Genomic DNA, 12,989 nt, shown 5'->3' on the forward strand with positions numbered 1-12,989 from the left:
TCCATTTTTCTTTATTTTTAAAAATACAATTTTACAATTAGAACCATTATGGAAATGTGTATAGCAATAGAAATGCTTCTTTAAAGAAATCAGAAGTGTAGGTAAAATGAGGCGGATTCAAGTAGAATTGAAAGCAACATAGTCGACTCTTAATATAATAGATTTTCTACTAAATAACACAATTATCTATAATAATAATAATAATGATGATGATGATGATGATGATGATGATGATGATGATGATGATGATGATGATAATAATAATGATAATAATAATATTTTTATGATTTTAAAATATTCAGTTGTTAACTATTTAATGGAAAGCAAAATATGCTAATGTTGCATTATCATTTCACTTAATGATATTAGTAATTGCTGATCCATTAACAATACTATAATAGAGTTCTTTTTAAAATGCTCCTTTCACTGACTTTTAAATTTTACTTCAGTTTTTAGAACCACTCTCGCTATATGAACGTGTGTGTATGCGTATAGTTAGATGTGCGGACTACTACTGCATGAATTACAAACTCCTCATAAATTATCATTACTCAATCGACTTCAAGTAGAGTGGTTAGTTGACAACTGTACTTAGCAGTAGTTATGATATACATAGCAAACGAAGTGGTAATTAAGAGAACACCAGCATAGATATTAGTTCCTACGTACGTTTCACCATTGCACTTATTTGTAACTCGGCATTGGATGTGGGAACTGCATTTGGATGCCTAACCGCAATGGATCATCAGGGAATAATTTATTTGAATATTTATACTATTAGCGCGCGTGTGTGTGTGAGTATAGTACACTTTACCATTAAGAACGACAGCAATTTTGAAGTTTTGTCAGCATCTTTGATGAAGGTTAGCAGTTCAAAACTTCGAAATCACTGTCACCAGAAAGTACTGAGTAATTCTTCATTCGAATGTTAATTCTATTATAATACGATATAAACGCAAGAGGCGGCATCAAAACATTCCCGAACCAGTTCTGTCGCGCGCCAGAGAATGGCAGTATATGGTTGCGAGCGCAGTGAGAGCAAGTGGTGACTTTCATGAGGCAGTATGCCTAGTGACATTGCTGTGTTTACTTCGCAAGTTGTGAAGTTTGTGTTTTTGTCATCATGTGTATACTGTAGACTGCGATTTTGTGATTGGCAGTAGGGAAATCAGCTACAGAGACATTGGGCATGTTTCGACTAGCTTATGGCGACGAAGCATTGGGCCGTATGCAATGTTCTGAGTGGCATGGGCGCTTTAAAATCGGAAGAATGTCCCTGAAAGACAATGAGCAATCTGGAAGGCCTGCTACAAGCGTCACCCTCGGAAATGTGGTATTATGCATCGAGAATTTGTTTCCCGGGATCAGACCCTCAAACGAGAGTTCAACTGCGACGTTTTGAAATGTCTGAAAAAAGACATTCAGTGAAGGCGACCGGATCTGTGGTGTGTGAAGAACTGGGTTCTTCACTGAGCTCTCCTCATTCATGAGTTTCTTGCCAAAACAACGCGGTATCGCTTCCGCACTCAGCCTATTCGCCAGATTTAACACCTGCAGGCTTCCATCTTTTAACACTGTTATCGGGATTGACAGCAAATCGCAGAAGGTCCTTGACCTTCTTACAGAAAACGACTTCCAGACCGGATTCCAAAAGTGGCAGGGACACCGGGAATAGTGTATTGCTGTGCAAGGTGATAATTTCGAAGAGAGGATGTTTAAACTTGGGTAAATAAGTCATTTCTCTATTAAACATAATTACTCCTGGAATTTTTGATACCACCTCGTGTGTGTGTATTTATATATATATATATATATATATATATATATATATATATATATATATATATATATATATATATATATATATATGTATATATAATTAAAGCGGTTTAGCAATGTATTACTAAAAAAAATACATGATTGTCATTAAATTTGACTTAGATTGTTAGAATACCTACAATGCTTGAAATAAAAAAGCTAAAGCGCTCTCATGCTGACAATGACCGTAAACGGCCGAAAGCGGTAGTCGAGATATCCCTATATTGTCGGATAGTTTCGGTCTTAACACCAGAGCCTCTTGAAATAGAGTCGGTACTATCCGCCAGATTCCGGACAAGATTGCCGCCGCTATATCTGTCTACACCATAGAAATCTATAGATGATTTGGCGAATCGCTACTGTGTATACAAATAATCAAAGCAGGCAGCAATTTAGCAATGTATCACAAAAAAGGAAAACTATAGTTGTCATTAAATATGACTGACACTGTTGGAACACCTACAATGCTAGAAATAAGAGCAACGACTGTATGACTGTTTCAGGGAGAATTGAAAAGGCCACAAACATAGAATTAGTGGTTTTACTATTTTCCATTTTCTAACGAAACTTCATTTCCACTAGTCCCGGTAATCCGAAGTTTCAATGCAAATCCTGTACATCAAATATTTCCTAATCACTCCAAATCTGTCTCCAGAAAAGAAAATTGCTTACATAGTGTCCAGATTAAATATTTACGATAAATTATAAAAATCTTTTAAAATCTAAAATTTATAAAATGCAAATCACCAAATGAAAACACAATTAAATAATTATCTTAACAGAAGGACTAGAATTTCAATAATTCACAAAACAAAAATAAGCAGAACCTTATTTTTTTTCTGTTTTCAATACAGAAATTTATAGCAATCTAACTTTTCACATAAATTAATTTTCAATACACTGTGGATGTCAAAGCATTGCAACAGCTCCATGTAAGCTAAATAATATAAAACATGTGTGTATACCATTCAGAAGGGCTATATAATAAATCTTCATAAATCTACTTGAGGAAATGTTTTCAGGGCAAAAGACATCTTATTTCTGACAGCGCCCCATCGCTACTGCAAATAACACCTCCTCCTCATAGGAAATGACACTTAATAGTTCATCTATCAATAGCTGCTTCTACTAAAGATTCTTGTCTTAGACACTGGTTAAGTATATTGAAATTATTTTCATTTTATTAGAAAACAAGTGTCGGAACATCAAGTCATGTTGTAAGTGTAACAAGACAATAAGCACAAAGTTTGGCTACTACTTTGTTGGAGTGAGTTTTGGTTTTTCTTTCTGCGGATTAAAGCCTCGTGGAAATACATTGAATATATTTACGAGCATGTATCTAGTAAAATAGATATTTCAGTCGATGGAATGCGTTATAAAGACCAACACACACACACGCACACACGCACACACACATACACACACACGCACGCACAAGCACACACACATACATAAACACACACACGCAAACATATATACATATGTACACATGAGTTCTATCCACATGGCTACCCATGGTTTCATCTAGGTATCTCTCAACAATTATCATGCCTGCCATATAGGAACGTTGCTTCTCCTCTCCATCCATGATGTTAAAGTGATTGTGCCTCACAATTGCCTTAAAAATACGCGTGTATTTAGAATGCTCAGATGTTTATACATTTATTAATTATTACTTATTTTTCAAAATTATTATCTATTTATCGAATTATATAAGGAAAAATTATATAAAGAGAAATCTCGCAAAAACATCCAAATTAATACATTCACAAAAATGCATACGTGTACGTTTCATTAGTTGAGTATGTCGTATAATTAATCGAACAACTGAATCTTTACCATCGAACCTGTTGGGGATTTATCGATATTTACGAGTGTGAGGATGCACATGTATGCGTGAATATGGTTACTCTATCTGTTAAAAAATTGCAATCACATATCAGTCTAAAACACGCTAAGTAATTTGGTTACAATTGCATAAAACTTGGCACTGGTCACAGCTGCATCATTTTGTAAACACACACACACACACACAAACACACACACACACACACACACACCACACACACACACACACACACATATATATATATATATATATATATATATATAATATATATATATATATATATATATATACACACTTATATATACACACACACACAAACAAATACATTCAGTGATAGCAGGTCGAGCACCTATATAGAGGAACTCCGTTTGTCGGCTTGTCTTTACTAGAAATAGCAATTGTGAAGCGACAGTAGGTATATCATACTCACTATGTCCACATACCCACGACTAAACTGTTTCATTGATTTTCTATCTATGATACTCGCTTTGCTCGTTTTGTGTTTGTAGCTTAAAACTTCGTCGACTTTTTCTGTGTAATTTTTGCAAGGCGGTATGAAACGAAGGTATGAAGTTAGTTAAGTTGGCACAAGCTTGTCTGGTTTGAACGCGTCATTTTCCCTTCGCCAAAGCTCATCAAAGCTACTCACCTGTGCTAAAATTTAAAGCCAATAACCGCTTGCACAACACCCTAGGACTCTCGTCTATAAAGTCAAGAAGTTCACAAACAGGCAAGAGTAAAAACCTCTGACTTCGCAATGAAACGCGTGCTATTTCAGGATTTCCTTCTAGATATTCGGTGCAACGGAAATTTGGGAAATGGCACTCCCACTGTCTTATTGAACGCCAAGGCATTACATTTGATATCTCTGTGTCTTCGTGTAGAATTGGACACAGAGATGTATACATACATATATAGAAGATAAAACAAAGATAAATGGGTTAGTGATCAGTATATACATCTATATAGGATGAAAATAATTCATCGATAAAAATCATTTCCTGTTAAACTGTTTGCAAAATATGAGTATAAAAAATATAAACATTTTAGAAAATATATTAATAATTATCATCTTCCTGAGGATAAACAGTTACTAGAGATTAGTGGTAGATAGACGTCTTTCAGAGAGATAATAGAGAAACGGGTTTGGATTTTGCGATCCGCACAAACTTAGTTCACAGGTTAAAAGAACTTCCCCGTGTTATTAGTGAACGCTTGATGATACTGCAACTGCTCTTATCTCGAACTACAATGATGCAACTACAAAACTAATATTCATGGCTTCTGACGTAAGGTATTGCTAGCTATTCTTGACAGTGATAGAATTATTTTCCTTGGAGACTTTAATACATAAGTCGGAAAAGACTGGGAGGCCTGAAACTGCATAGAAAGGTCAACAAGTTTTGAATGAGTTACTAAATAGAGAATCCCAAGTAGGTCCTATCTATATTGAAAATACTCAACTAAAACTAACCTTTTTTTTCTGTAATGACTCACCAATCATAGAGGAAGTATAAATATGCATTAAAAAACTCTATTGGGGAAAAGCGGCAGATGAAAATGAACTGTTGGTAGAGATTTATCAATTAGCAAAATTCATTTATGACCTAGTTTTGGGAATCTGGAGGACCTTTCTTTTATCTGTTTCAGCCCTTTGACTGCGGCCATGTTGTAGCACCGCCTTTAGTCGAAAAAATCGATCCCAGGACTTATTCTTTGTAAGCCTAGAACGTATTCTATCGATCTCTTTTGCCGAACCATGAACACACCAACACACATACATACACACACACATACGTTGAGCTTCTTTCAGTTTCCGTCTACCAAATCTACTCACAAGGTTTTGGTCGGCCCGAGGTGCCACGCAGTGGGACTGAACCCGGAACCATGTGGTTGGTAAGCAAGCTACTTATCACACAGCCACTCCTGCACCTATAAATACAAAGTATTACGAGAAGTATCCAGAAATGATAGAGGAATGGTTCTGCATTGAGCGGTGAATAAGATATTGGCCTCAGTTATCCCGCCTTCTGAATTTGTTTTATTTCTTCAATTCCCATCTCCAGAAAAATATTTTTCCTTAAAGTTCGTTCCCTCTTTTCCTATCACCGAGTCAACCTAGTGCCTGTATTTCCGCGCGAAAAGAGCAACGGGCTTCCGGCAACCATGTATGAATAATCGTCCATATAATATTAGGCACGAAACTGATGGAATATCATTACTAGTAACATACTGTCTGAAGATATTTTTAAAAAATACACTCTCTCTATCATATGCGTGTGTGTGTGCGCGCACGTTCGTATATGTGTTTGTATGAATGTGTTCGTATACATGAGTAGACCCTCTCCGTCTCAATCTCCCCCCTTTCTCACACACACTTACATACACATGCATACAGTCACACCTGCGTCTTTGCGTCCACGTTATAATTTAGAGCAAGCAAGGCATCAGCTTGTGAACATATGTCGATAATAATGAAGGATGTAGAACGAAAAATAAGTTTTAATTCGTATCTGATAGATTACTGTGGGCGTAATCTAACGTCGGCATCGGTTCGTATCCCACTTCTGAAAAGCACTTTTTTTTTCTATGAGAATGCATGGTTTAGTGGTTAGGGTGTTGCACTCACGATAACGAGATCGTGGTTTCAATTTCTAAACTGGGTGGTGCTTTGTATTCTTGAGTAAACTACTTTGCCTCACATTGCTCTGCGATCACTTCGACACCTGACGCGTGGTAGACCGTCCACCAGTTCAGGCAACGTCGATCTGATAGAGGGAGTGAGCTAATGAACGGTACAAATCATTTGCGCAGGTCGTTTGGCAAAAGCTAAACGTCCATACGTTGTCTTTGCTGAGGAGCCCATCACCGTGCGAAGATAAACAAAAATCTCGTATTTTTTCATGTCACTTGTCTGTAGAGATTTTATGAGAGTTACAAATATATAGTGTAGTAACAAATTTGTCTTGGTTTATTTTTATATAATCCCATTCCAGGGAGACTATAACCCCTGTTTCTCCATTAGGTAACGGAAAGGAATGTATGATCATTATACAGAATAATGTAACAAATTATGTAATTCCATCTATGCACATTCTAATACACAGATGTTTGTTAACATAGAATTACAATATATGCATTTAATTAATTTTCAAGGAAAGCATGATTATTAAACTCAATTTTATTGCAAGGAAAAAGTATCTTAATCTGAATAATCTGATTATGTATGTATGAAGTAACAATATAATCAGGTGGGGTAAAGAATCAAACATAATATATAACGTGGAAAGAATCGATTTCATGAGAGAGAAACGTTTTCGGTGAAACTTATTGTGATCAGACATTTTTAACACGTACAATAAATATGTCATTTTTTAAAATTAAATTTATTCAACTATTTAGATATTTTACACACTATTTCATTTGCATTTGATTTATTACCATGACAACATAAAGAAAGTTCATGTACCTGATTATTTCAAAGAATTCTTTCAGTTATAAACGGATTGTATCCATGAAAAAAGAAATTAAATCTGTTTTGAAATGTTCTCTGTATAACTATAAATGTGCAATTACTTTGCTATAACCACTCATACCTAACGACTCTTATATAACTACTCTGGCGTGACTACACTGGTGGAAATATTCTGATGTAGCTTTTCTGGTGTAAGTATTTTGGTGTAGCTACTTTGGTGTAACTATTCTGGTGTAACTACTCTGGTGTAACTAATTTGGCGTAACCATTCTGGTGTAACTACGCTTCTGTAACTATTTAGGTCTAACTATTCACGTGTAACTCTTCTGTTGTAACTGTTCTGGTCTAGCTACTCTGGTGTTGCTAATCTGGTATAACTACACTGGTGTAACTAATTTGGTCTTACTTACTACCTTGATGTTGCTACTTTGGTGTAACTGCTTGTGTGTAACTACTCTGCTGCTGTGGCTAAATGATGTTACAACTTCTGTATCCCGGGAAGAAATTCCTCTTTACTTATTGTTGTTGGTATTGCTCTCCCAACTTCCTCGTCTCTTATTTCATTGATCAAGATAAATGAGTTCACTGACAGGCAACGTTTATAAAGTGTTTTACTGGCTCTTGGTATTTGCATTATATACATTTATTTTACTATGAATGGCTTTCCCACATACTTCCGATAACTGAATGATTAGGAAATTGGATTATTTGATCAAAAGTTCAACCTATTTCTAGGGTGAATATTCTATAGCTGGGACTATTCAGTCTGTTGTCCAATATTTACCATTTGCTTCTCTCCTAGTTTCCACTAAAACCCTTGTTCTGGTTTTGATCACAGACTGCACTCTTCCTCTACAATCAAATGCACATCCTCGCTAACAAAAGTTTTGCACCAAGAATTAGCAACCTAAATTCTAATCAATCATAATTTTCAAGTATTATTTAAGTTTTTGTTTTCCACGTACGTTACTGATACTTGTAAGAAAGATATGAATGGCATAGCTTCTTACCTACCTTTCAATACACCTGTCTAGCCTTGCATAATGTATGGAGTCACAATACATGTTTTTAAAATTACTTACTACTAATGTTTAGAACAACATTTTAGTTTTAATTGAAACTATTTCTTTACGCAATTTTTCATCTATTTCGTTTTCCCTTCTGTGCACTGCTACAAAATAGCAGAACCCCAAAACATTGTGCTATTATCACACTTAATCCTCTATTCCGTTCAACTTTATATCATTTTGTACTGAGATTGTTCAAAAGAAATCACCTCACATGTCTGGCTACCTAAATTCTAACTCAATACACTGTAATGAATAATTATGTTTGTTACAAAATCTTACCAGAGGTATTCTTTATGTCTGATTTACGTCGCAAGGAAATAAGTTACACACTTTTACTTTGCCTTATATTGTAACGTACCATTAAGAATACATTTTGGTTTGACGTGAGAAACATTATAATATTAATTTTAAATCTGTAAGAGAACGAATGTTAAATATATTACACAGTAACTGACCACATATTCCATTTTAAATTAATTATTACGGGAAATTAAGTTAAATAAAAAGAAAACAATAAAAAAAACATCATTTATCGATTGGTGAATGTTCACCCGATGCTTCCCAGTATTGTAATCGATATTTCTGGATGGAAGCACTCCGTCGGTTACGACGACGAGGATTCCGGTTGATCCGAATCAACGGAACAGCCTGCTCGTGAAATTAACGTGTAAGTGGCTGAGCACTCCACAGACACGTGCACCCTTAACGTAGTTCTCGGGGATATTCAGCGTGACACAGAGACTGACAAGGCCGGCCCTTTGAAATACAGGTACAACAGAAACAGGAAGTAAGAGTGAGAGAAAGTTGTGGTGAAAGAGTACAGCAGGGATCACCACCATCCCCTGCCGGAGCCTCGTGGAGCTTTAGGTGTTTTCGCTCAATAAACACTCACAACGCCCGGTCTGGGAATCGAAACCGCGATCCTATGACCGCGAGTCCGCTGCCCTAACCACTGGGCCATTGCGCCTCCACCGATATTTCTGACGCTTTCATTAACTAAAGAGTATGAACATATTTAGAAATAATAACCAGAAAACTTCATGAGAATAAAATAATCGAATATTATCTGCAGAAATAGAAACCTAAACCCACGTCCCCTTAATTAAACAGCCACAATTATTCAAATATAATGTGTAACAAATTGGATAACATAAATAATTGCTTCTGATATGAAATAAAGTTATATGAAATATCCTAAACGGCCAGCTAGTATGACTTGGTGACCTGTACCACATTTTCGCTAATTGTTTTAGCATAAAGGAAAGAGAGAGCTATACGGTCACTCTACAGGTACTCATTTTCAGCTGAGTATACTGAGAGGAACATAAAATGAAGTGCCTTGCTCAAGGAAACACCATGCGACATTATGATTGTGAGACGAAAAACCCTAACCACTAGGTAATATGCGTTCGTAAATATCATATATAATTCAGTTTATACTATGAATGAATGTGTGTGTGTGTCTGTGTATGTGTGTGTGTGTGTGTGTGTGTTTGTGTGTGTGTGTGTGTGTGTGGTGTGTGTGTGTGTGTGTGTGTGTGTGTGTGTGTGTACATGTCTGTGTATAAACTTTGGTGCTTCACGTGCAGCTTGCGTGCTTAACATTAACATTTTATTATAAAATATTCGGACTACTCAATCAATGGCTAAAACGTCAAATACATTGATAATCATAAATACTTCGGCTTCACAGCAACGTTTAGGTCAACAGACCTCGCCTGTTAGTGTCAATGGGCAATCCCTCGCCCGTTAACTCTCGTATTTAACATCTTACTTATAGTGTTTTGCCACCAAGAAAGCCGGTTAGTTGGTACATCTAACATCTATTATAAAAGAGGTAAAATAACAAGAAAATAGCGACATAAACCTCATAATTAATTCAATTATTTGCCATTTTTACAACAGAAGGTCTAGTCGGTACAAATCGTTTGATCTCTGACAACAAAAAGAGACATTCTTTATGGACATGTCAACAAGCCTTCATGAAGTTTGTATTTTCAACTTTGACATGGCGCTTTGATAATTATTTGACTGTCTTCTTAATTTTCTTTTAATATGATATGTTCTCATGCGACGAAGTGCTTCTATCACGAATAGATCTTGTCATCTGCTGTTTTTCATCAATCAGAGAACGGAATTAAATAAAACTGTTTTATTGGCTACTTTATACTTTCAGACGAACATACATGTCGTTGGTAGAGTTCCCGTTTTATTTCTTCGGAAAGAAAATAACATTAATTTAGCTATGTTGCTCTAGAAGACGTAAGACTTTTAATTGATGTACTACACGTACACTAAATATTTAATATCAACACTTCGAGTAATCAATATATTGTGGGAAATTAATGCAAAAGCTACGATATCATCAGTGAGATATGTTAAAGTTGACTATCTTCATTAGTTTCTTTTTCGATATTTCGTAGGGAGCGGAGCTGTTATGGAATCTTAATGTTCTACAAAATTTCATTATACCTTAAGTAACCCTTCTGGACTCTTATTACTTCGTTTTCAATATGTAGGTTGTCGTGATTCTTGGAGATGAGTCTTCTCGATATTCAAACCTACCTCAAATGACTAAGATATAACAATATTTTAACACTTCAAAACAAAAAATATTCATTCTGTTACCTAATGAGAAAGAAGTGCAATAGCGGGGAAATGATGAAATTATGTGTACTCATTGAAGTGATATATTCTTTTTCATATAAGACCATATAATCTAATAAGGTAATCGAAATGTAGACAGACGGTGCTGAATTAGTAACATTGCATTGTGACTCTTACAAAGACTTCACCTTCACAGATTTAGTTCAACCAAGTGATAATCAGATCAATCAGGAGATAAAATACAGGGGTTGGACAAAAATACGGAAACACCTAGCATCATAGCCTCATAACTTTGAGATATCTATAAAACCCTCAAAATCTTGTTTATTTTTATGTTTTTTTTTTAATTTATTATTAGTGTTGCTTAATATGTTTTGATAAAATTGATGTTTCTTTTCAGATATCATCAGAAAAAGGTAATTAAAATTCAATAAAATGACAGATCTATCGGACTTTCAAAGAGGTCAAATTGTTGTTCCTCGTATGGCAGGCACTAGCGTAACGAAAACAGCCGAAATGTTTGGTGTATCAAGAAATACTGTTTCGAAAGTAATGAGAGCCTTTGAGAAAGAGGGAAAACCTCCTCGTCGAAACAAGACCCCAAGAGAAAACCAAAGCTTTCAGATGGGGACCGTCGGACTCTTACGTCAGTTGTTAGAAAGAATCACAAACGTACAGCTCCCAAAATTATTGCAGAGCTTAATGAACATCTCACGAACCCAGTTTCCACAAAAGCTGTTCACCAGAAGCTGCACAAAGCCTGATTTCACGGGAGGCTGCAATCAGAAAACCACTACTTTCAAAAACAAACGTTGCAAAGCATTTAGAGTGGAGTAGAAACCTACAGAATTTAGTCCTAGAGCAGTGGAAGAATGTTATTTTCCTGGAGTAGTCATTTTTTACCCTATTTCCAACCACCGGCCGAGTATACGTATGGAGACAGCCAAAAGAAGCATTTGACCTAGACTGACTTCTTCCAACTGTTAAACATGGAGGAGAATCTGTAATGATCTGGGGGTGGCTATATCTCGGAAGTTCGCCGGCCCAGTGGTTTCCCTTCATGACAGAATTATTAGTCAAAACTATTTAAGCATTTTATTTGATCAAATTCATCCTATGTTTGCAAAACTGATTCCAGAGGAAAACGCAATCTTTCATGATGATAATGGATCAATTCACACAGCTAGATATTACTGAATGGCACGAGGCGCATTCTAGTGATATTGAACATCTTATCTGGCCACCACAGTCCCCAAAGAGAGAGAGAGAGAGAGAGAGAGAGAGAGAGAGAGAGATGGATAGAGAGAAGATAGATAGATAGATAGATAGATAGATAGATAGATAGATAGATAGATAGATAGATAGATAGATAGATAGATAGATACATACATAGATACATAGATAGATACATAGATAGATGGATGGATGGATAGATAGATAGATAGAAAGATAGATAGATAGGTAGATAGATAGATAGATAGATAGATAGATAGATAGATAGATAGAGAGGCAGAGAGAGAGAGACAGAGAGAGAGAATGGCAGACAGACAGAGATGCACACATACACAGATAGATAGATGAACAATTCGATAATTTAACACACTTACACACAGGTATGCATATATATATATATATATATATATGCATATCTTTATCGAATCTTGTCATATATCTTCTCTCACAGGTTTTTGTCCTCTCCCAGTTTCTCATCTCTCTTTGTCATTTCTCTTTCTCTACATTTTCCTCTTATATTCACTCTCTCTCTCTCTCTCTCTCTCTCTCTCTCCTCTCTCTCTCTCTTACTTTTTCTCATTCTCCTCTCTCTAATGCTACTTTTACTTTCCATCATCTCACTTTTCACCTGTGTTCTGGTTCTTTTCTATTCGTTTCTAATCGTGATAAATGAAGCCTTATCTACACACAGTTTGGTAGACCGCTGGTAGACTAGGTTTTCTTTGGACAAACCATGTCACCTGATGAAATTTGTTGCCGAATGATGCTGTAAATTATTTCTGTTAGATTGCGGAGGCGCTATAAGAATATGAAGGGTGCAACTTTGATTTTCCTGGCATTACTTTCACTTGAAATAGATACAAGCACACATGTCTCTTTTCTATGACATTTAAATGTCACGAGAGTTTACATTTTTTTGTTGGAGGATATCGGAAGC

At 35.8% G+C, this 12,989-nt stretch overlaps 1 protein-coding gene and 1 long non-coding RNA gene across 5 annotated transcripts in view; one reads left to right on the forward strand and one right to left on the reverse strand.

Moving 5' to 3' along the window:
- Positions 1-12,989, reverse strand: part of LOC115223602 (protein Wnt-6-like) — an 89,723-nt gene that overhangs the window by 41,082 nt on the left and 35,652 nt on the right. The window contains exon 1 of one of the 3 annotated variants that reach the window (XM_036512406.1): positions 2,282-2,395. The exons of the other annotated variants lie outside the window; for them this stretch is intronic. Within the exon in view, the coding sequence (XP_036368299.1) occupies positions 2,282-2,373 (92 nt within the window). The 5' untranslated portion in view covers positions 2,374-2,395. Of the gene's footprint in view, positions 1-2,281; positions 2,396-12,989 lie in introns of those variants that run through there. 3 annotated transcript variants of the gene reach the window in all.
- The window catches only part of LOC118767595, a 169,249-nt gene that overhangs the window by 30,926 nt on the left and 125,334 nt on the right, over positions 1-12,989 (forward strand). Inside the window, exon 2 of one of the 2 annotated variants that reach the window (XR_005003516.1) lies at positions 11,220-11,235. The exons of the other annotated variant lie outside the window; for it this stretch is intronic. This is a non-coding gene — a long non-coding RNA (uncharacterized LOC118767595). The remainder of the gene's footprint in view (positions 1-11,219; positions 11,236-12,989) is intronic. 2 annotated transcript variants of the gene reach the window in all.

This window comes from Octopus sinensis, linkage group LG23, assembly GCF_006345805.1.
Source record: "Octopus sinensis linkage group LG23, ASM634580v1, whole genome shotgun sequence".
Classification (NCBI taxonomy): domain Eukaryota; kingdom Metazoa; phylum Mollusca; class Cephalopoda; order Octopoda; family Octopodidae; genus Octopus; species Octopus sinensis.